Source organism: Chenopodium quinoa, unplaced genomic scaffold (assembly GCF_001683475.1).
Source record: "Chenopodium quinoa cultivar QQ74 unplaced genomic scaffold, ASM168347v1, whole genome shotgun sequence".
NCBI classification, from domain to species: domain Eukaryota; kingdom Viridiplantae; phylum Streptophyta; class Magnoliopsida; order Caryophyllales; family Amaranthaceae; genus Chenopodium; species Chenopodium quinoa.
The window spans coordinates 1,099,808-1,122,739 of NW_018742523.1; the positions used below are offsets into that span (position 1 = coordinate 1,099,808).

The window sequence follows — 22,932 nt, forward strand, 5'->3', positions numbered from 1 at the left end:
TTTTTAAAAAAAAAAACAAAAACACCAACGGTTATATTTTTTTTTTCTCTATAAAATGAACCAAAATTTGCCATATTTTCAATATCTTTTTACATAATGTATTGCAATGTTTCTTTCTAACTATTTATTATATGTGTGACGACTGTTCTATTTACTAATTATGCATTTTAAATTATCATTAATTGTACATTTTTGTAATATATTAAAATTGTCATTAATCTAATTATAATAATTTGTGATATTAAATTTGCAAATATCTAATTTAATAGAAGATGGTGGGGCATAAAAATAGAAAGGAAGGGGATTCATGAATCCCCTTTGTTGTGGGAAAAAATAAAGAAAGAGGAAGAGGATGGAGATAGTGGAAAATGATGTGGAAGAAAGAGAAATGATGTGTCAAAAAGAGAGAATGAGAGAGAAGAATTAAGGGGATTCATGAATCCCCACCATTGTACATGTTCTTAGAGTTTTGGGTACAATGCAAGTCTGCCAAGTTTAGTTTACTACCACCATTACAAATTATTTGCAACGTTTAGATATTTTCTATTCACACTTTAATCGTTGTAAATAAATTGTAACGAAGTTAGTAGTATTATTTTATGGGCAAAATTAGTTGAAACATTAAATCTAAGTACATTGTCGTCACGCATCACTATTCACAACGTAACGTAATTTTTTTTAAAACAAACAGAACGTTTTAACTTATTAACGATTTAAATTTATACACGTCCAAACTGCTTGACAAGGTGGTCTTCAATTTCTATTCGCTTCCTCATCAGCATTGCATATTTTGATGACAAAATTGGGTCCCCAGCATTCACAGAAAGCTTAGAACTGAGAGATGTCTTCTCCAACCGGTCTTCGTACAACATCCGAACAGGAACAAAACTCCCCCTTTTGTGGCATGTCCAACCATGGGCAGCTCTAAGTGCAGCTCCCATGGATGCTGAATCTATGAAGACATACAAGAAGTTTTTTTTAACAAATGACAGGTATTTGTCCAAGGCTCGACACTCTATCACAATTATAAACAGCTTTAAGAATTAAAATTGAATTCCTACTATTTACCTGGCCTTGGGACAGTATGTACATCACATCCAAATATAGAAGCAATAGCATTAAGAATGCACTCGTTTGATGATGCTCCACCTGTGGCTATTAGGCGCTTTGGTGGAAGAACCATCCCTACTCTTTCAGCATGTGCTCGCATAGATAGCAGCTGACCCTCTATTAGTGCTCGGACCTGCAATAGCACCTTTCTTATGTGGGAGGATATACTCAATATCATTATCAAAGTCTAAACAGACTTTGCACGCTTACTAAGGACTTGTATGGTAAATTGACGAGTTTTTCCCGCATTTAGTTAAGAATATGAACCTCAAACGGAGCATCAAACTCTTGCATCTCCTGTGCAATCACACCATCCATACTATCACTTGCGAAATTTTTAAGAGCATATCTGTGGAAACCAACTTGTTAATGTATGAAGAAAAGAGTTAGTTATTTGTATTTCATCTCTTCAGTAACAGTGAGAGATTAAGATATTACATAAATGCTTTATTCTGTCAAAAAATAGTACTTCTACAAAATCCTAACTTTGGAATTGCTACACATAAATCTATTATAGACATAACACAGGGTCATCAGTATATTATAAGAAAGTAAACTGGTGAATAACACCTAATGCCTTCTCGTTCTCCAAGGATCTGGACTTACTAGTCACAATAATTTATTTGACCAAATTGAACGAGGGAAAGATTCAGTGGGAAAAGATGTCTAGTTTATAGCCATGTACAAAGTGTTAAAGACAACAGAATAGTATTTACCAGGTAGAGGAGGAAGAATTTCATGCTCTTTGTAGTAAAATCCCAACTTCCCTTCTACACATGTAAGAAACATAGATCAGGTTAATTACTTTCACAGCATGGCTATTAAAGATGGAATGGATACACACCATTAAGAGGCGGCGTTTGCTGCAGATACTTGTTAAAAACTTCCCAAGAATTCTCTGCATATCGGTTGCGGATATCTAGTCAAGAATAAGTGCTCACAACATTAGTTTGCTATTAGTTTACATACCTTTCAACAACAAATTTTAAAGCACAAGGGAGTAACATCGCACACCTTCCCTAGTAAGAGATCCATTCTTGTAGACTAGCATCACCATATAGCCTTTTGTGTCAACAGGATTTGGGAAAACATGGCTTTCTAAGCAAGGTTGAGGATCATCAATTATTCCAAATACCTGTCAAAAAAGGCCAATTAAGCATATTGGTATAAAAGTTAGCACCCTTAAAATATATTGGTATAAAAGTTATCATCGGCGACAAATTGGTATAAAAGTTAGCAAGTGGCGACGGATTAATATAAAAGTTAACAAGTGGCGACTTATTGGTATAATAATAAGTGGCGACATATTGGTATAAAAGTTAATGAGTGAAAACATTTAACCCTTTTTTCTTGTCATAACAAATTGTACTCATCATTATTCTTAAATTTGTAACTTTAGTCTATTGTTTTCTTTTCTTTTCTTTACTTTTATCTGCTTTAGATATTCATTAAATATTTCTTGGACTGATAAAAAAAATAAAATCCAAAGAATAAAAAAGAAAGAAAAAAAGGAAATAAAAAAATATAAAGGGAAATTCAAGATCATGTATAAGAATTATAAGTTCAGAATCACATTGAGCTTTCCTTTTTTGGCAATATATTATATTTTACAAATAAATTTGTTCCCATTTTCTAAACAATTTACAAGTTCATTTCAACTACTTTTGAGACATTAATTCCTATGAATTTCTCTTCCCTTTCAATTTTTGAGATTTTTAATTTGTTTACTCATACAATTTTTTTTGTAATTGTTTTTTCACTAATCTTAGGTGTATGGGCATGAAGGAAAGAAGTATTTGACATTAAATAAGAATTAACAACAGCAACAAAATTGAAAAAGTTAAAACTAAAAATAAAATAAAATTAAGCACTTGCTCTGGCAAAAAAAAAAGGGACAAATGTCATAACTTGTTAACTTATATGTCAATTTGTTGCAACTTGATAGATTTTATACCAATTTGTCACCAATAATAATTTTATACCAATGTATCGCAAAGGTGCTAACTTTTACCAATGTGGTCAATTTATGAGGAAAAAAAAGTGACACTATTAAGTGATAAATGTACTGAATACTACCTGTAAAAAAAACATTTACGACTGTAATTAACGGTCTTTAGAACACTTTTCTACCTAAATATTCCCTTAATTCTGTCCCTTTCTCGTGCATTTATCCCCAATCTTTGTGCTTTAAGCAACTTTGCAAGTTTTCATTAGTTTCGTCCCTTCTTCTTACTTTGCTTAGAATTACATGATATTCCTTGATTTACACCCTTAGTTCCTTAATATTCTTGCATTTCCCTTCTGCTCACGAGCTTTGTGCGAGCCCTTTAGTGTAAGTTGCCTCAGAGACCTCATATCGTGAACCTGATGTGAAGTTAGAGGCTAGGAGGAAAGTCATTTGAGAGCAAAACAAGGGAGGAGCGACTGCACAACTCAGAGGAGCGCCAGCTCCGTTCAAGAGCAAAAACAAACTTTGGAGCAGTAAGCTGAAGCATCCGCTCCAGCCAGCGTTAGGGGCCTGTGAAGACCCGCTGGAGCGTCCGCTCCATTGGGTAATTATCGGGATTTCTCGAGCTGTTTTGAGCCATTTATGTTGGGATATTTAGGGATATAAAGTGCTAATATCATGTAATTAAGAATTATCAGATTTTTAATCTTCGGAATAGAGATTAGTGTTAATTTTTAGGTACTAGATAGAGAAGTAGTCTCCGTTGTTGTTTTTTTTTTTTTTTTTTTTTTTTTTTTTTTTTTTTTTTTTTTTTTTTTTTTTTTTGTTTTTTAACCTTAGCATTCAATAAAATATCTTCCAATTTTCAGTAATTTCTTACTCTCTTCTCTTATTTTACTTTCTTAATTTGGTAGATTAGTTGCTAATTGCTTCATTAACTATTTGTTAATCATTGATTAATGTTTCAATATCTAGCTAGTCATGTTTGGTTTGATTGGTTAAATTCTTTATGATTATGAGGATCTCTTTCCTTATTCTACGCTAGATTTTTAGCTAGCATAGGGGGTGAAGGGTGTAGTAATGGACGGTATTAAATGATTATGATTAATTTGTGATTGATCTTCTACTTGCAATACTGGATGATGGCATATCTGCTTGAGGACTTTCTAACTAATTGTTATCTTGTTATAAATTGTTCTTAGGCTAGTTGTAAGGGGGCAAGCTAGTATAGAGCATTAATTTATCCAATATTAGGCTTGATTAGTTGCGCTGGGAGTGAGTCAGTCTAGAGCATTAGTTTACCCAACATTAGGCCCGATTAGTTGGCCGAGAGTGAGCTTATTGAGTAGGGGGTTTGCATGTCTTAATACGTGGGAGTAATCTAGTATGTTGATTTCCCTTGGTAGTGATTATGATCATTTTAATAATCATAATTAAATTGAATGTATTGCTACGGTTGGAACTCCCTTTACCTAGTGCTTTTGTCCATTGAATTTCCTTTGCTTGTTTAATTTAGATTGCTAGTTTAATCTTCCTACAATTTTAGTCTAAATTTCCAAAAACCAAAAAAACACATTATCATCGGCTTGGCTTTATCTGAATTTAGGTATACTCTTACTTGCTTCCCTTAGGAGAGATGACCCTTGCTTGCTACTATATTTAGGATAGTAGAGATTAGGATTAATTTGGTTTGGAAGGAATCACAATGACCTATTTCTGCTAATCAAATTAAGACAAGTAGTATAAGAAAGATGTCCACTCACCGTGTCACTTGTGCCAAGACTTATTGCAAGATCACCATAGTTGAGTGTCAAACCTGCCATCAAAACACAACAAAGCAATGCGATTGATCTGAGATGCCAACAGTTTATTTATGAATGGAGACATGGCATATGATAACAGACCCAAGAATTGATGATACAAACGAAACATAATTAAATACTATAGTCCAAAGCCAGATACAAAAACAAAAGTCCTGACGATTTAAGTTGTAGGTTGTGCAATTAATTGATCTGGAAGTGCACACAACTTAAGTTATAACCAATTATAAGAATAACTTTTTTATAAGAAATAAGATTCAATGACCATATATAGGAAGTTTAGGAAATACCTCCGTTTCGTGATGATCTTAACACTTTCCATTTAAGCTTTATTCTATTTTTGGGACACACATTTCACACTTATTCCCTTACCCCACAACACGTACACCTTTTCACTCATTTTCCATTATTTTATCCACCTTTTTCTTACACCCAAACACCTTTTTACATTATCTCTTGTACTTTATCCACCTTTTCTTACACTCACCACATCAACACTTTCTTCTATTGTCTTAAATTATATGAAAATAGCAAGTGTTAAGTTCATTATGTAATAAAGGTAGTACATATGATTACAATATAGGAGGAATGAGGCATGTCATGATAAAATTAGAACAATATCAAAGCCTTAATCCCAATCATGGAGTAGGCTACATGAACCAAGAATTTATCTCCGGTGGTCATCAACCATGATCCTCTCCATCTGTTCTCTCTTCCATAAAATACGGTAGAAAATTAAAAACCTTCTTCACAACACTGAATTTTTTTTCACTAGTTAGGCAACGGTTACAGAATTATAAGCCATTGCTATAGACAAGATCCAAAACACTTTTTGTTTTACGCTCTAATTTTCTTACAATGCATTTTTTCTTAGCATTGACAATGAGATGAATATTAAAAATCACATTCATTTTATACTGGACCAGTAAACCTTAGATACCGATGTAATCCATCAGCATGCATTAATTTTCTCGTTGAGGAGGCTTGGTTTTTTACAACCTCAACAAATTTAATATTCGTGTCATCAAAACTTTTATCTAAACATAAGTATTAGAGAGAATAGATTTAGCTATAAATAAGCTAACCAACCAACTAAAAACCAAAACAAATAATCACAGTAGATCAACGCGTAGAAACTGAGAATTCTAAGGTGCACGATAACTTGTTATTTGTATGAATTTTGAGTGTATTTTGACCCTTGATTTTGTGAAAAATAAACCTCCTAGATCTGTATATTTTATGCTTTACGGGGTTGTTCATGTTTTTTATTACATATCAAAGTTTAGAGGCATCCCTTGAAGCTATTGAAAGAAGCAAGCAAAGAAGAATGATGAAGGAAATCCAAGAAGAAGAGTGACACAGACGTGCCACATTGAGTACATCCGTGCTCACACTGGCAGAAGTTGGCAGGAACTTGAATTGAAGACCTCTCAGGCTGATTCCAGCATGGATGCAGAAGCAACTGCCTTGGCATTCCTGTAGTGGCCTCACGACTTCTTTTTCCGACAGTTTTATTGAACGGTAATATAAAATACCCCTTTGCTCCTTTTGTACGGATATTCAGCTTTTTTAAGGTCCTTTCTCTTAGTTTTTGCTTAGAAATTAAAACTCTCAATTATTAGTTAGTGTTTAGGCCTAGTCCATGTCCTAAGCCCAATGAACCTGAAATGCCGAAAATACCCCTCCATGATCCAGCCCATCATAACCATCCATTAATCATCACAAAGTACAAATTTACCCCTAAACTATCCAATAAAGTACAGCTTTGCCACCGGAAAGTACATCTATAAATAGCCAACTAATGATTAATGATGGTAACTTTTTCAAATCTCTCTCGTTCTCTCTCTTTGCTCTCTCTCTCTCTAAAAAGTACTCTCTCTCTACTTTCTTTCTTGAAAGTACGTTTCGCTGACTTAAGCAACAGAAGGGCTTTCCCAGGTCAACCTGCGGAGCTCTTAGACACTCTTGCAAGGCACAGCTACCTTTAGACAATTGGACATATAGAATCTAAGGCATCTTGATACCCGAAATACCCTAACACTCCCACGAGAAATCTGTTTCTAGAAACAGGTGACGCCATATGTGGGGATAACAAACAAAAAGCTATGGTGAATACTAGGCGTCCCCGACCATATCAAGATGCCACTAGGTAAGCTTCAGTTCTCTCAGATCGGCATAATCATATAGTCGAGGAAATTGTACCACGAGCTCAAAGTGAACCCATAGGGGAGGTGACTGGCCCTCAACTAGTCACTCGTCGGGACTTAGAGTAGCTTGCAGCCCAAATCAACAAAAACCTTGAAGAGAGCTTGAGAGCACTTGTCAACCAGGGCGGAGAGCAAGGTAGGCTGGGGAACGCTCCATAGCCTAGCCCTCAGCTTCACTTGTCTCAGCCCCATCAAGCATCCTCTCAGCTTCACCACCAAGAATCTCGTTAGTCGCGACCACATCAATCTCCGATAGCACGACGAGAGTCAACCAGCTCAACCGGCAGTAATCAATGATCAAAGGCTGAAGGAAGGAATGTTGGATACCCGTGATATAATCAATTCAAGGCGGGAAAATTCTAAGGATAAAGATGATCCACCCCAAGGAGGTTGAACCGGAGTTCACTCTCAACATGGTTCAACTAGGTACTGATTAGGGGAATTTGCTCCCACCAATCGGAATGCGCCACGTGGGCCAATCAGGTCCTGCCAAGTGTCCCCCAGTTGGACCTCTCAGGGCTTGCCACGTGGCACACGCTTATTCGTCCACCCTGGACCTATTATGTCATGACACGTGGCATACTTCATGCCTAATGGAGAAGTCGGCCACCTAGGCCCAACTTCCGAGGGAAGCCCAATCAGCCCAAGGTTAACCTAAACCTAGATTGGCACGTTTCCCGAGGTTATAAATACCTCCCTTAATCCTCATTAAGGGGGATTACGCAGATTACACACATAAAACACTCTCACCTAGAGAGACCCAATCACTTTAATTTCCGCATTAATTACTCCTTAATCAAGTACTAACTTGACCGTCGGAGGCGGATCTCCAATCATCCGGAGCATCCGTTTGTTTTGCAGGTACAGGCGTCCGGTTCCAGTCTCGGAATTGTAACTCTCCCGCAGGACATCAGAAAACCCCGAAACATTTTGGCGCCGTCTGTGGGGAGAGTACTTCTGAGATGGCATCCACGTTTGTACCGGCTCCTGAAGAGAGACGTCCCCTGGACGACCCTCTAGTTCAGTCGGACCACGATACTGAGAATGAATTTGAAGTTGAAGCTCACACAGCTTCAGACGGGACCCTAAGGGCCCGACGTACCCGTCATACCGAAAGGAGGGAACGGGAACATCTTCAAACTGGAAGCGAGCCAGCAGGCGCACCGCCTGTTCGGCAGCAGCCGACTGATGGGTCTGCTCCCATCACAAGGAACGAACTCATGACCTTCATGAGGGACTTCAAGGGAGAAATTCAAGAGTTGATCAACAAGAAGCCGCCTGCTCTGGACAAGGAGCAGTCGGCTAAGAAACCCTCCACTTCACGGAAGAGGAAGCCAGTTCAAGGGCGAGAGGCGACCCCTCATCCTAAATCTAGGAAGTGGGAGCCACCTGCCCTTGATTTCACAAAATACCGTTTTCCTACTCCAGGAAATAGGAAACTTGTTCGTCATATTCAGGCGGACGGGTCGAGGAAAAAATACACAGACGCTCGGCTACTGCTAGAGCAGAAGAAGAGTGACCGATTGTCAGAGTCGGCCTCTACTTCAAACTTCCAAGACAGTCTGCGAAATACCTCGATGAGGCATACTCAGTCGTATCATGAGAGTCAGTCAGGCGGCACCTCCCGTCAGTCCGGCTTTCATAGCGACCGGGCGGTACCAAACTTACCGTTTGTACCGCAACAACAGTATTTTTTGCAGCCACCTCCGTTTGGTGGACATGCAGCAAAAAATGTCCAACCTATGGACTGGCAGCTACGGTTGCTTAGACTTGGCGAACAGCCGTCGGCCTTCTCCAAGGAAATTACTGAAGCCGCTCAGCCGGCCAAAGTGAAAAATGTATTAGTAGGCGCCTATGACGGCACTACTAACCCAGAAGACCATCTGATGGCATTCACCAACCTGATGTACCTTCAAGGGTTGGATGATCCCACTTGGTGCAAGTGTTTCCCAGCGACTCTCAAAGGAATTGCACAACAATGGTTCGGCAACCTGCCGACTGGTTGTGTAAATAACTTCAAAACGCTTGCTTACTTATTCACCTCCAACTTCGCCATGAACATCCCTGCGAAGAAGACGACCCTTGATTTAGGAACAATTCAGCAGGGCCCTCCAAATATTCATTTCCTGAGATTGTCATCACTGAAGAAGATCTAGGAGGGGTAAGAGGGCCGCATGACGACCCTATCGTTATTGAATGTAAAGTGGCCAACCAGAGAGTTGGCTGAATCCTTATAGATACCGGAAGCTCCTCAGATCTCATCAGTAGCAAATGTCTGTCGAAACTGAAATATCAGACTGATTGCATACATCCGGCATCCCACCCTTTAGTAGGGTTTGGAGGAGGAGTCGTCCACCCAGTGGGACGAGTGGATTTACCCATCCGCCTGGGTGAAAAAGGGGAAGGACGACACATGGTAGTCCGGTTCCTGGTAGTAGAAGAACTCTCGGCCTACAACATGATTCTGGGACGACCAACCCTGAATAATTCCAAGGCTGTTATAATCCCATCTCTTATGTTGCTCAAGTTTGAGAGGGATAATGGAACAGTCGGGTCCCTAAGGGGAGATCAGAGGATGGCCCGAGAGTGCTATCTCTCGGATGTCAAGCCCACTGTTATGGCCGCTGGGTCGAGTGGGGGAAAAATAGACCTTGACAATGTCAAGGAGAGTGCGCCTGTTCAAGAAGCAGGCGGCAAGAAGAGAAAGGCATCCCAGACGGGGGCCGCAAGAAAAGACAGAAAATAGCAATCATTGGCAGAGGAGCGGTCGGATGAATTCCACCCTCAGCCGGCTGGTGAGCATACGGACCTGATCTTAGATGACTCGCGTCCTGACAGAACAGTTAAAGTTTGGACGACTGCTCTAAAGGTCCTGGGTGACGATTTTCACAAACTATTGAAAGAATACAAGGACATCTTTGCATTCGAAGTCCATGAAATGCCAGGCATCAGTCCTGATCTGGCGGTACATAAACTGGCCGTGGATCCGAAAAAGAAGCCGGTAAGGCAGAAGAAGCGGAACCATGGCGAAGAAAGAAGTCAGGCGGCAGCCGCCGAAGTTAAAAAATTACTTGATGCAGGGTTCATCCGGCAATGTTACTTCCCAGACTGGGTTGCAAATGTGGTGCTTGTTAAAAAGCCGAATGGCACCTGGCGAATGTGTGTAGACTACACAGACTTAAACAAGGCGTGCCCCAAAGACAGTTACCCTCTGCCTAAAATTGATAACCTGGTCGACTCAACAGCCGGCCATGCTTTGATGAGCTTTATGGACGCCTACTCTGGTTTCCATCAAATTCCTTTATGGAAGAAAGATCAGGAGAAGACGGCCTTCGTCACTGATCAAGGGTTATACTGTTACACGGTCATGCCGTTTGGTCTTAAGAATGCCCCGGCCACTTTCCATCGAATGATAAACACTGTGTTCTTTGATCAGATTGGGAGAAATGTCGAGGCATATATTGATGATATGATTGTCAAGTCTAAACTTCAGAAAGATCATCTGTCGGACCTCCGAGAAACTTTCGCCACACTCAGGCGGCACCATGTCATGCTCAATCCCAAGAAATGTGTCTTTGGAGTTGAGTCTGGGAAATTTTTCGGATTCCTTATCAATCAGAGAGGAATAGAGGCGAACCCTGAGAAGGTGCAGGCGGTCATCGACATGCAGTCGCCTCGTACCATCCGAGAGGTTCAGAAGTTAACAGGTTGTCTGGCGGCCTTGGGAAGATTTCTAAGCCGATCATGCGACAAATGCCTATACTTTTTCCAGGCAATTAAGAAAAAGGCAAGGTTTGAATGGGGGCCGGATGCTGAGGCGGCCTTCCAGAAATTGAAAGTTCACTTGCATTCCTTGCCGAGGCTGGTCAGCCCTTTGCCCAAAGAAGTACTCTACATGTACCTGGCCGTCTCTGATCATGCGTTAAGCGCTGTTCTCCTTGCTGAAAGAGACGGCTGTCAGCTCCCGGTCTACTTTGTCAGTCATGTACTGAAAAATGCCGAGTTAAGGTATCCCTTAGTGGAGAAATTTGGTCTTGCACTCTTCATGGCTGTTAAAAAATTGAAGCCCTACTTTTTGGCACATGCAGTCGTCGTGTATACAGACCAACCTATCAAGCGGCCACTGACCGTCATGGAGTCGTCAGGCCGAATGATCAAATGGGCCATAGAAATACAGAGCCTCGAAGTTACTTTCGAGCCTAGAAAAGCAGTGAAGGGGCAAGCCTTTGCTGACTTTATTGTTGAGATGACTCGTCCTCCTGACTCTCAAGTTCCAGACCAAGTCTGGAAGGTATATGTGGATGGAAGCTCTACTTCAAATGGTTGTGGAGCAGGCGTCATATGTCAGTCGCCAGAGGGCGACAGGTACGAGTATGCTTTACGCTTCAGTTTTCAGGCCTCAAACAATGAGGCAGAATATGAAGCTTTACTAGCCGGAATCCGCATGTGCAAGGCGGCAGGGGCAAGAAAAATAGACGCCTGTTCCGATTCACAATTGATAGTGAGTCAGTACAATGGCGAATACGAAGCAACCCATCCGGCCATGATCAAGTATTTACAGGCGGTCCGACAAGCAGTCGGCTCCCTTGAGGATTTCCATCTGACCCAAGTGCCGAGATCAGAAAATAACCAGGCGGATGCACTTTCAAAATTAGCATCATCCGCCTCCTGTGATACTCCTCGAACCGTTTTTTGGGAAGTAATGGAGAAGAGAAGCATCGAGGAAGACCCTATTGGAATCTTAGACAGAAGCTCAACCTGGATGGATCCAATCAGGGCATATCTGACAAACGGATGCTCCGGATGATTATCAACAGGCGGCAGCACTGAAAAAACGAGCAACCAGTTTTGAAATGATAAAGGGAGAACTTCACAAAAGGGGGTACCTTCAACCCTTCTTGAAGTGTGTTACTGCAGAAAAGGGGCGAGAGATACTAGACGGTCTTCACTCTGGTTACTGTGTTTCCCATATAGGCGGTAGGACGCTTGCTCAACGGGCAAGGCGGCAGGGCTACTTTTGGCCTACTTTAGAAGCAGATGCAATGGAGATGGTGAAAAAATGTGACAAGTGCCAAAGGTTTGGCAAGCTAATTCACCGTCCGGCTACTGACCTCACTACCATTCATAGCCCACTACCGTTTGCTAAGTGGGGCATGGATATTCTGGGTCCATATACGCCTGCTACAGGCGGAAGGAGGTACATACTTGTTGCAGTCGACTACTTCACTAAATGGGTAGAGGCGGAGGCTGTAAAGGGAATCAAGACGAAGGATGTAATTTCATTCATTTGGAAAAATGTCATCACTCGGTTCGGGGTTCCCATGTCTATGGTTTTTGATAATGGTCCCCAATTTGAGACGCCTGTTCTCAAAAGCTGGTTGGGTGACCAAGGAATTGCACACTACTTTGCATCTGTCGGCCGTCCACAAGCAAACGGCCAGGTAGAAGCCTTTAATAAAATCATCTCAGACGGTCTCAAGAAAAAGATTGAACGAGCAGGCGGCCTATGGGCGGATGAATTACCACATGTTCTCTGGGCCATTAGGACGACTAAAAAAGGGGCGACTGGAGAAACTCCATTCCTCCTAACTTATGGTGCGGAAGTTGTTCTTCCAATAGAACACTACGAGCCGACTCTTCGAGTAATGCTATATGACGAAGAGGCAAACTGGGAAGCCATGCGCCTGGCATTAGACTCACTCCCTGAAAGGAGGGGCAATGCTGTCTTGCGCCATGAAATTTACCGCCTGAGAATGACTAGATCATACAACAAAAAAGTACACAGGCGTCCACTCAAAGTGGGGGACTTTGTACTTAGAAAAATGGAAGCAGTTGGTAGGGCTAATGAGTCTGGCAAACTAACTCCCAACTGGGAAGGACCCTACCGAATCTGTGAAGAGGTTAGGGACGGTACCTACCGTCTGGAAACACCAGACGGCCAACCGTTGCCTCGAACTTGGAATGTAGATAATCTTAAGAAATATTTCTTTTGAATGATGTAAATAGTCAAGGGCTACTTAATAAAAGTTTGCTGTTTCATTCAATTTTGTACTAAGAGGGGCATGCCTACTAACAAACAGTCGGCTACTCTCCATACTTAGTTTTCATTTTTACTTAAGAGGGGCATGCCTACTGACAAACAGTCGGCTACTCTCCATGTTTAATTTTTATTCTTACTTAAGAGGGGCACGCCGCTTGTTTCACTCAACCGGCTACTCTCCCATAATACAGTTCACCAAGAACTATCAAAGGCTCATGGCTAAAATGATCAGACCAGGTGTCAAGCCAACTGATCAAAATATAAAAATTCAATTCGACCTGTCCCAACGTTATAGCAGGCGTCCGACGGCATCCATCCGGATGAAATTCGTCGCAGAGAGCAGCTCCCTTTTGGGTGGAACATTGTTCTATAAAATCATTACACGGCCCCTATACGACTGTCTAAACAAGACAACCACGTAGCCGTTTCCCGGACAAGGATATCTCTCACTTAAACTGACTAAACACGTCAAGCAAGTGTTCGCAGTAACCATCCGGGTCAACCGACCGACTGAACTACTTGGGATAAGAACAGTTGGTATTTTATGAGTTAATAGCCAACAAACATTGGCGAATAAAGAGGCAACCGGTTCCAACCGCTTGATACCTCTACTACTCAGTCACTTGGTGACTAGGTAACAATCATGTTTACTTGGTCACTCCTTAAAAATTTAGTATGAAACAAAAAGGTGTCCATACAGCATCTGTTCACACTAGATTAAATGTGGCGGGGAACAGTCGGCCTAGACGGCCTAAAGTCTCTAGCCTAAAAACATGACAAGTAGGAAACCACTTTCCTACTTGGTTAATTTTACAAATGACCGGACCGCCTGCCTAAAGGGGATCCAGTCTTTAAAATGGTGCGAATACCGATTGGATAAATGGCCGACTGATCGTCTAGCCTGGAAACAGACAACCAGTCGTCCAGGGGCATAGGCGGCGTGACTAACTATCCGTACCTGTCTGCAACTATCGGCCATGTAAAACAGTCGGTATAGTGTACAATTGGATATCAGAATATTCAATACTTAAACAAATTTGAAGCAAAACAAAAATATTCATTAAAAGGAAGCCGGTCATTAAAGACCGGCAAAATATTCAGAGCCCCGGCCCCCTGGCCGGGTAAATACAAACAAACGGCACGCAGACCGTGGAAAGAAGACATAAAGCTTATGAAGGGGGCAGATCTTCAATATTAGCAGCTGCCGCCTGGTCAGCACTCTTTTTGCTGGACTCGGCTTCAGCTGCATCCTTCTTCGATGCATTACCCCCAAGCGGCACAAGCGCCACTACCGGCTGCTCCTCCTCCTCCAACGCCTCTTCCTCAGCAGCCGCCAGGATCTCTTGATTATATCTATCAGAACACTGGCGGTACGTTTTTTCCCAAGAGGCAAAGTCGGCATTGGGGAAGAGGCGGCCCCAAGTCATGCGCTGGATTTGAGCAGAGTCTTCCATCATCTCCCGGACCAGCTCTTTCTTTTCTTGCTCGGCCTTTTCCGAGAGCTCCTGAGTAAGACTCTTCTCCTGGGTCACCAGGCGTTCCTTTACGCTCGCCAAGGATTTCTCCAAGGTTTCGTATGAGGACATCTTTTGGCGAAGAGGTCTCAGCTCGGCCTTGAGGTTGTTGATGGTCGCCTCCAGCTCGCTATTCCTCTTCTGGGCCGCCTCTAACTGAGCTCCGATAGCGGCGGTAGCCTGCGCCTGATAATAAAGAATATCAATTGTCAGAACTTCATTTTGGGCAATTTGAAACATTGCCTTATCACAGTCAGAGGCGGCCATAGCTTTTGCAGCCTTTACCTCTTTGTTCTTCCGGTCAAGCGGCTTGCGAAGGCCGTTCACTCGGAGCAGGGCCTAAGTAAAAAGGGAACAGGCGTCAGTTTCCAAACAAAAAAGAAAACAGGCGTCCTGGAATTCAAATACTCAAAAAATATGCTAAGTTTACCTCAGCAAGGACCCCTGCAATCCCGTCTAGGTCAAGGGTGCCGACACCCCTGACCGCCTCCCTTTCAGCTGGAGGAACGGCCTTGATCATCGACTTGGCCACCTCGACCAAGTCAGGCTCCTGAGGGCCGGCTGCATCAAGCATAAACAAACGGATTAGACCTAGTAAAGAAGGGAGCAAGTCTAAAATTTACAAGGACGATTTCATACTTCTAGGTGGTCCAGTTGGAGTTTTAGATGGAGTGGCCGGCTGTTTCTCAGCCGCCGCATATTTCCTGGCAGAACCAGGAGAGCTCGCAACAGTCGTCCTCCGGGCCTTGGGGTCCGGCTGTTGGGAAGAAGAAGCTCTTGGAGCGCACGTCTAAAAAAGAAGAAAAGAGTCAGTATATGCATAAACACAACTCCAAAAAGAGTGAAAGGTTCGAAGCCCACCAAGGGTGCCCCCTTGTTGGGGGAGTCGGTTGAAGACTGTTGCATAATGGAGGCCCGCAACATGGCCGCCGCAGTCTTGGAGGCGGTAATTTTGCTCATGGCGTCCGCTGCAAAAACAAATAGCAAAGTTAATAAAAGTCATAACAAGAAATGCACGGAACAACAGAGTATTCGACAGGCCGGCTACCTCTTGAGCACCGACTGCTGAGGCCACAGGCGGCCAAAAAGTACTCGTCGTAGAGCCATTTGAAGCTCGGGACGCAGTGTAGGGGTACTTGCTCTCGTACCCCTGAAGTAGACTTCACCTTCGACTCTACTTTGAAGAGTCCTTTATCTAGGATCTCTTTCTTAGCCTTGGGGGGAACAGGCGGCATGCTGCGGCCGCCTGCAATAAGGGGCGGATTCCTGTTCCACCTGTTGAAGCGCTTGTTCAGCTCTTTGTCTGAACTCTCAATGATAAGGAAGGTGCTCCGCCAGTCCTTCCATTTGTTTGCTTTACCTCTTGTCATGAGGTAGCCCCTGTGGCTCGTCAATTGATACCAGCCGGTACCGCCCGCCTTAGGGGTCCGGCTGAGGTAGTTCATGTGGGCGAAAGCCTCGAAGTTCGGCTCCACCCCGTGCAGTTCGCACCCGGCCACATAGCCGAGTACGTTGACCCAGGAGTTCCGGGCTAACTGCCATAACCCCAACTCATACCCATCCAAGATCCGCTGAACAGCCGGATGTAGTGGGAAGCGCAGCCCAGCCTTGATGGCCGCCTCGTAGCAGCCAAAGCAGGCGCCATCATAACTAGTACCAGCCGGCCAGACGACTGTGTCTTCTGGATCCGGCACGAACACTAAAAAGCCGGGGCCCATTGTGTGGTTTGCGATAAAGCTCCCCACTTTCTCTTGCATAGCCGTGATCCGGCCCCGAGGTACCGTGCAGTAGTAGGGGGTATTTTGCTCTCGGTGAGAGGCGGATGGCTCCGCCCAATCGTCCCCCTTCTCAACTGCGTGAGAAAGCCTCGCCTCTTGTAGACGACTGTTTTTCTCTTCTGTGTCCAGAGAAGCATGGCCAGAAGAGCTAGACTCGGATTCGTCCTCTGACGAGTCTGAAGAGGACGACTCCTCCCCTCTCCCGGAGGGGCCCGCCTCCTCTCCTTTAAAAGGAGCAGGAGAGAATGTAGAATTGTCAACTGTAAAATGGGAAGGGGTCACTTTGACTCCTCCCTCAGAACTGCCGGCTTTCAAGCCGCTTTGTTTCACTTCCACATCTGGCGCCTGGTCAGATGTTTCACTAATCGGCACCCTGTGGGAGGAGCCGTCTGAGTTTGAGATCCTGGCAGTCTTTTTTGTTCTGGCCATCATGTTCTGCATAGACACAGATACAGTCGGACTTTGTATAAAGGGCAAAGATGGGTCCAGAAAAGGGCAGGCGGCACTCCTAGTTCTAGATTCAGCCGTCCCCGGTGACCGGCTGATCACTAACCTAGGTCGTGTCGTGTGCTTCCGTGGTGCCATTTCAAAAAAGAATAAAGTAAAGAGAAAATTAAGAGTAAGAGAACCGACGGTTACCTGAACGAGTGACGATTGATGACGTTCTGAAAATCCTTTGCAGTCGGCTTGTTAGAGCAGGCGGTAGGCGGAAAAGGTCCAAAATGTCAGAGCAAGTTCAGGGGTCCGAATGTTCTCTCACAAAGTTCTCAAGTGTGAAAATGACCGAAGTCAACACTCCTTTATATAGGCGAAGTGAGAAGGCGAAGGGTCACTTCCAGAATTCAAAATTTTGGCGGGAGAATCTCTCGGCCTTTCGCCGAGTGACACCTGTAGCAGGCCGTCGCCTGTTACAGGGCGACACCTGTCACAGGTAACACGTGACCAGTCACGTGCCACCTGTGAGGGGCAAATGATTAGGAGAATTTGCTCCCACCAATCGGAATGCGCCACGTGGGCCAATCAGGTCCTGCCAAGTGTCCCCCAGTTGGACCTCTCAGGGCTTGCCACGTGGCACACGCTTATTCGTCCACCCTGGACCTATTATGTCATGACACGTGGCATACTCCATGCCTAATGGAGAAGTCGGCCACCTAGGCCCAACTTCCGAGGGAAGCCTAATCAGCCCAAGGTTAACCTAAACCTAGATTGGCACGTTTCCCGAGGTTATAAATACCTCCCTTAATCCTCATTAAGGGGGATTACGCAGATTACACACATAAAACACTCTCACCTAGAGAGACCCAATCACTTTAATTTCCGCATTAATTACTCCTTAATCAAGTACTAACTTGACCGTCGGAGGCGGATCTCTAATCATCCGGAGCATCCGTTTGTTTTGCAGGTACAGGCGTCCGGTTCCAGTCTCGGAATTGTAACTCTCCCGCAGGACATCAGAAAACCCCGAAACAGGTACCATGATACCTTAGCTAACTCAACTACTTCACAACAAAGAAGAACCCCCACTCGGCCTGCTCGAACGTTCGTTCCCCCTTTCCCGAGCCGGAGAGGCTTGGAATTGTAAAGTACATTACTCCCTTCAGCCAAGAAATCATGAATCCCCTGATTCTTCCAAAGGTCAAGATACCTACTTTGGAGCCCTATGATGGTAAAATCAACCCGAGAGACCATTTAAACGCTTATAAAGCACAAATGGGCGTGCAGACTGGGTGTGAGGCATCATGGTGTAGGTTCTTACCTACCACCCTCAAGGGAATTGCTCAGGTTCAATAATCTTCTTCAGGGAGAAGTTATCTAGCCTATTTAAAAAGCATTTCATCGCTGGAAATAGGCAAACAAAGACTAGCGTTCACTTGATGTCAGCTATATTATTTCAAGAGGTTCAACACCGAATCTCAGCTTATCCCCGACCTCTAGGTGGATAATGTTGCCTTAACCACTCTTCTGTTCGGGCTCAAGTCTAACATGCTGAAGTTTGAACTTGTCCATGACAAGGTTACCACCTTCACTGAAGCTATGGAGAGAGCCGAAAGTATCATTGAGGCTAGTGATGTTTGCAAAATTCCCTCGGATAAGGGGAAAGCAAAGAGGAAACCCGGGGACAGTTATCAAGAAAACAAGAACAGAAAGCCTATGAGGGTCGAGAAAGAAGGATTTAGATACAATGCTAATAGGCGTGAGATCTACATGGACATAAAAAATAAGGCTATCCTCCCAAAGCCGAATCCAATGAACACGCCGATAGAACAAAGAAACAAGAAACTCTGGTGCGAGTACCATCGAGAGTGTGGTCACACCACCCGAAACTGTCGTAAACTCAAAAGAGCTCTTAATAAGCTAGCAGATGAAGGCAAGCTCAATCGATACCTCAAGGATTCTCCTAGAAAAAAGCAAAGAAGCAAAGTTGTGCAAGAAGCTTAGAGCTCAGCTAATACCAATAGAGCACGCAAGAGTCATTTATGGTCGCTAGAGGAGCCAATCTTTGATATTGGCACACCCTTATTTTACGCTATCTTATTCTGCCAAAGACCAGAATTCTAATAAAGTGGAGAGCACTAGCCATAGTGCTGAATTTATGGAGATGAAGTTGAAGATATTTTCCAGAAAGAAAAAGGGAAATGAAAGGGAAAAGCAGGAACAACATAATCCATGTTACCAAATGCTCATTCAGGCATAACTATTGTAAGGTTTTAGCCTTCCCACTTCAAGAAACCCGTAGTTTGGATGCAATTGCAACAAGGTGTTTAATGCACATCTCATAGCTGACAGGCATAAGCCAACACGATAAAAGAGAAAATAAATGACAAATTTAACAGGACAGAGGTGATGACCATTGAAACATATAGCACTGTCATAACCTCACTGTATTCAGAAAAATAAAGTACGTACCAGCAAGGCTGTTTGGATTATCTCCTGACCACTGAATAACCAAACATTCCTCGTTGAACTTGAATCTGAAAGGAGTATGAAGCATTGATAACATAATACTTCAGTATCAAAATGGTAGGATGATTAGCTACCTAAACTTAATCTACGATTTTCTATTACATCTAAAATGGTACGGAGTAAAAAAAAAAAAATATATATATATAATAAAAATAAATAAATAAGACCAGCAACAGCTACAAGTCAATTTAAGGCAAACTAACCTGTTGACAAAATATGAGGCAATGTAACCAGAAACAGCAAAAGCTGGAGCAAGCTTTCCAAGCTTCTCTTTCAAAGACGGTGTGGTTGCCTGTATTGAGCACTTCTTAGATTAGGTAGTCTATACTGAAGATAGGAAATCTAATTCCTGACAAACAAGACAGCAATACGTTTCAGCAAACATCAACAATCATATGAGGAAAATAGCCTACTTCCAAAGCCAAATTTGACCACTCTCGTTTCTTTATATCCATTAAGTTCATCCCTGCTCCATCTGTTTCATCAATGCAAGCATATGCACCAATAAGAAGAGATCCCATAAAAGAACTAACAAGGGATATCCTCTCAGTATTATTGTATATTTCAGGCCTTGTCTCATAAATCTTCCGGACTTGTGGGCCGACATATCTTTCATGGGCCCGAGACCCAGTGAGACGATGTAACTCAAATGCACCCCCAACAGCTTCTTCAATCTTCCTACATTGTTCTGTTGTGCTACAGTCCATCCATATTGGTGACTCTTTCAAAGAAAATGACTCACTTAATTGATCTTTTAACCTCTTTTCGGGATCAAGAGATGATAATACCATAGAACTCCCATTTTTCCAATATACACTACCATGTTGTTGTGCACTCCCAGAAATTGAAACAATCTTTGTATAGTCTACTTTCTTGTTTAGTTTTTCAAGCATCAAGTCAAGGGCTTCAACCCACATTATAGTAGGGGAAACAATCCGGCCATTAATTGCCGAATCGCGATATACCCCATCTTTGGTTTTGTAATGGGGTAAGTCTGAATCAAAATGCACAAATTCTGTGGCAACAATTACAATGTTGGAATCCAAAACAGTAGCCTTTAAGGACCTAAACCCACCAAAAAAATTATAAACAAAATTCAATTTCAAATTTTCAACCCAAGTATATATAAGTTTTCATAAGGACAAAGATCAAAGAGAAAACTTAATAACGCAGAATTTAGTATATAATGAACGATTAATGATAGAGAAATTACATATTTTACAGCTGATAATTAAATTTGTAGGAGTAATATAGGAATTAAAAAATCCAAAATCATAATAAGACACGAGTAGAATCGATGATAAATACATGTAAAAGGATAGAATGAAAGACTTACTGAGTAGAACAATCCAAGCCCAGATGAAGGGAGCCCTGAGGTAAAGGGTATGTTTCCATGAGAAAAAAAACAGTGCACTAGTAAAAGTGACTACAAAAGTTGGAAAGACAATGGAAATGTTTGGTACGAACTAACTAGTACTTGATTTTTCAAAAACTTTTGTTTTTTTCTTTTTCTTTTTTTTTTTCTTTTTTTTTTTTTTTTAAACAATCAAAAACTTTTGTTGCATACTCAGACAATCGGTTTACAAATTACAAAGCGGTAAATCGGAATTTGTAAAGTTAATACGATTTTAATATACAAACTTTTAAATAAATTTGGTTCATATTCATTTATTGTGCATCAGTGCACTATTAATATTAGAGATATTATGACCGTTTTATTAATTAAAAAAAAAGTCACTATGTTAAAATAAAAGTCATTGTGTCATTATAAAGGTCATAAGCGTTAAATTTTTTTTAATAAAAGTTTTAATGTACTTGTACTTTTTTTTTTTAAGGTAAGAAAAAAGGAAAGAATTAGTACCCCCTCCTCACGAGGGGTGATCCTAAAGCATCTGAGGTGAGAATGGGGTACAAAGCTGAAGAGCTACAAAAAGAAATATCCAATTTGTCGGTGACAAGATGGCCGACATTTGCAATCCAATTTGCTGCTTTGTTTGCTTCTCTGTAGACATGTCGAATTTCCCAATGGGGGAATCTGCGAAGTAGGATCTTGATATCTGCTATAATGTGATCAATCTGCCATGGGGTCGACCAAATACCGTTCACTACGTTGACAGCTAGGAGGTTGTCCCCTTCAATTTGACGATTTTGTATTCCTTGTTGGAGGGCGAGGATAATTCCCTTGGGGAGACCAAAAGCTTCAGCTACAAAAACGTAGGTGGTTCCAAGGTTGAAAGCTTGTGCTGCAATGGGTGTACTGTCACTGTCTCTAATGATGACTCCTACTGCTGCTGAATTGTTTTTGACCGAACCGTCAAAGTTGAGTTTGATGGAGTTGAGAGAAGGAGCCTCCCATGCAACTAATTGTGGGTTATGGTGGTTTGGGTGAGGAAGATGATGGGTTTGGGATCTCTGGAGACCCCGAGCTCAAAGAGGTATCTATGAGAATGCGATAATTCCACTCTTTGAACGCAATTTGCGCTCGGTGGAAGGTTTTAGGGATGTCAAAAGTCTCATTCTTGAAAATAATAGAGTTACATTCTTTCCAGATACTCCATAATAAGAAGAAGATAACCTTTCGGAGGGAGGAGTTGTTTTTCCAAAGCGTAAATAATGTCGTTATTAAGTATGTGGGTGGAAGTGCACCTGACAACCAGCTTTGGGTTAAAGTGTGGTTCCTAATTTCTTTAGCCCTATCACAAGTAAGAAATAAGTGATCGTGAGATTCTGGATAGGCGGAACAAAAGGTGAAAAGATTGAAAGGAATAATCTTTCTTTTATAAAAAGGGTGTCTCTAACTCCAAGGCTATTATGCATTATTTTCCATAAGAAGATTTGGAGTTTAGGCGGGATGTCTAGTTTCCATATCCAACGATGTGGCCATTTTACAGCATTTAATTTGGCTATAAATCATGTGCTATCCATGTAGCCGAGTTTATCGAAAAATTCCACGAAGGCGTAGGGCCCCATACTGGTGCGTCAGTCATTTGAGAGTTAGGTAAGGGGATGCTTATGATTAGTTGTACAATATAGTTTGGTACTAAAGAACAAAGCTTATGTTTATTCCAATGTCGATCTGGGAGAATAAAGTCTGCAACCCTTGAGTTAATGTTGACTTGGTGGCCTTGTAACTCCAAGGTTTCTAGGAGACTCTTATTTGTGACCCAGTTGTCTAGCCAAAAGCAAATGCCATTGCCATTACCGATTTTCATGCGAGTGCCTTTGCGCAAAATTTCCCTCTGCGCGAGAATGATTTTCCATATACGTGAGTCTTTAAGCTGGTTGATAGTAAAAAAATAAGGAGCTATGGAGATATTTCTCTTTTATGAGTTTAACCCGATTAGTAGGGTCTGATATGATCTTCCATCATAACTTAGCTAGGAACGCTTTATTTAAGGGAAGGGTCTGCCTTAAAGCTAGGCCGTCGTGGTTCTTGGGTTACAAACTTTATTCCATGCTATTAGAGGGGTACCATTTTTTTCTTTTTGTTGCCTCCAAAAGAAAATTCTATGGAGGGTGATTAGGGGATTTTTCCCACCAATCACCATCTG

General features: G+C 42.2%; 1 protein-coding gene across 1 annotated transcript; it reads right to left on the reverse strand.

Moving 5' to 3' along the window:
- Window positions 1-415: 415 nt before the first annotated feature.
- On the reverse strand, window positions 416-21,073 carry LOC110719956 (xylulose kinase-like). Its single transcript, XM_021898952.1, has 11 exons — window positions 20,718-21,073; window positions 19,795-20,446; window positions 19,585-19,673; window positions 19,325-19,389; window positions 4,822-4,874; window positions 2,125-2,245; window positions 1,955-2,029; window positions 1,827-1,880; window positions 1,378-1,472; window positions 1,069-1,243; window positions 416-952 (listed from the first exon to the last, which is right to left on the reverse strand). The coding sequence occupies exons 1-11, from the start codon at window positions 20,774-20,776 to the stop codon at window positions 720-722; spliced, it is 1,671 nt and encodes a 556-aa protein (XP_021754644.1). The 5' UTR covers window positions 20,777-21,073; the 3' UTR covers window positions 416-719.
- Between the last annotated feature and the right edge of the window lie 1,859 nt (window positions 21,074-22,932).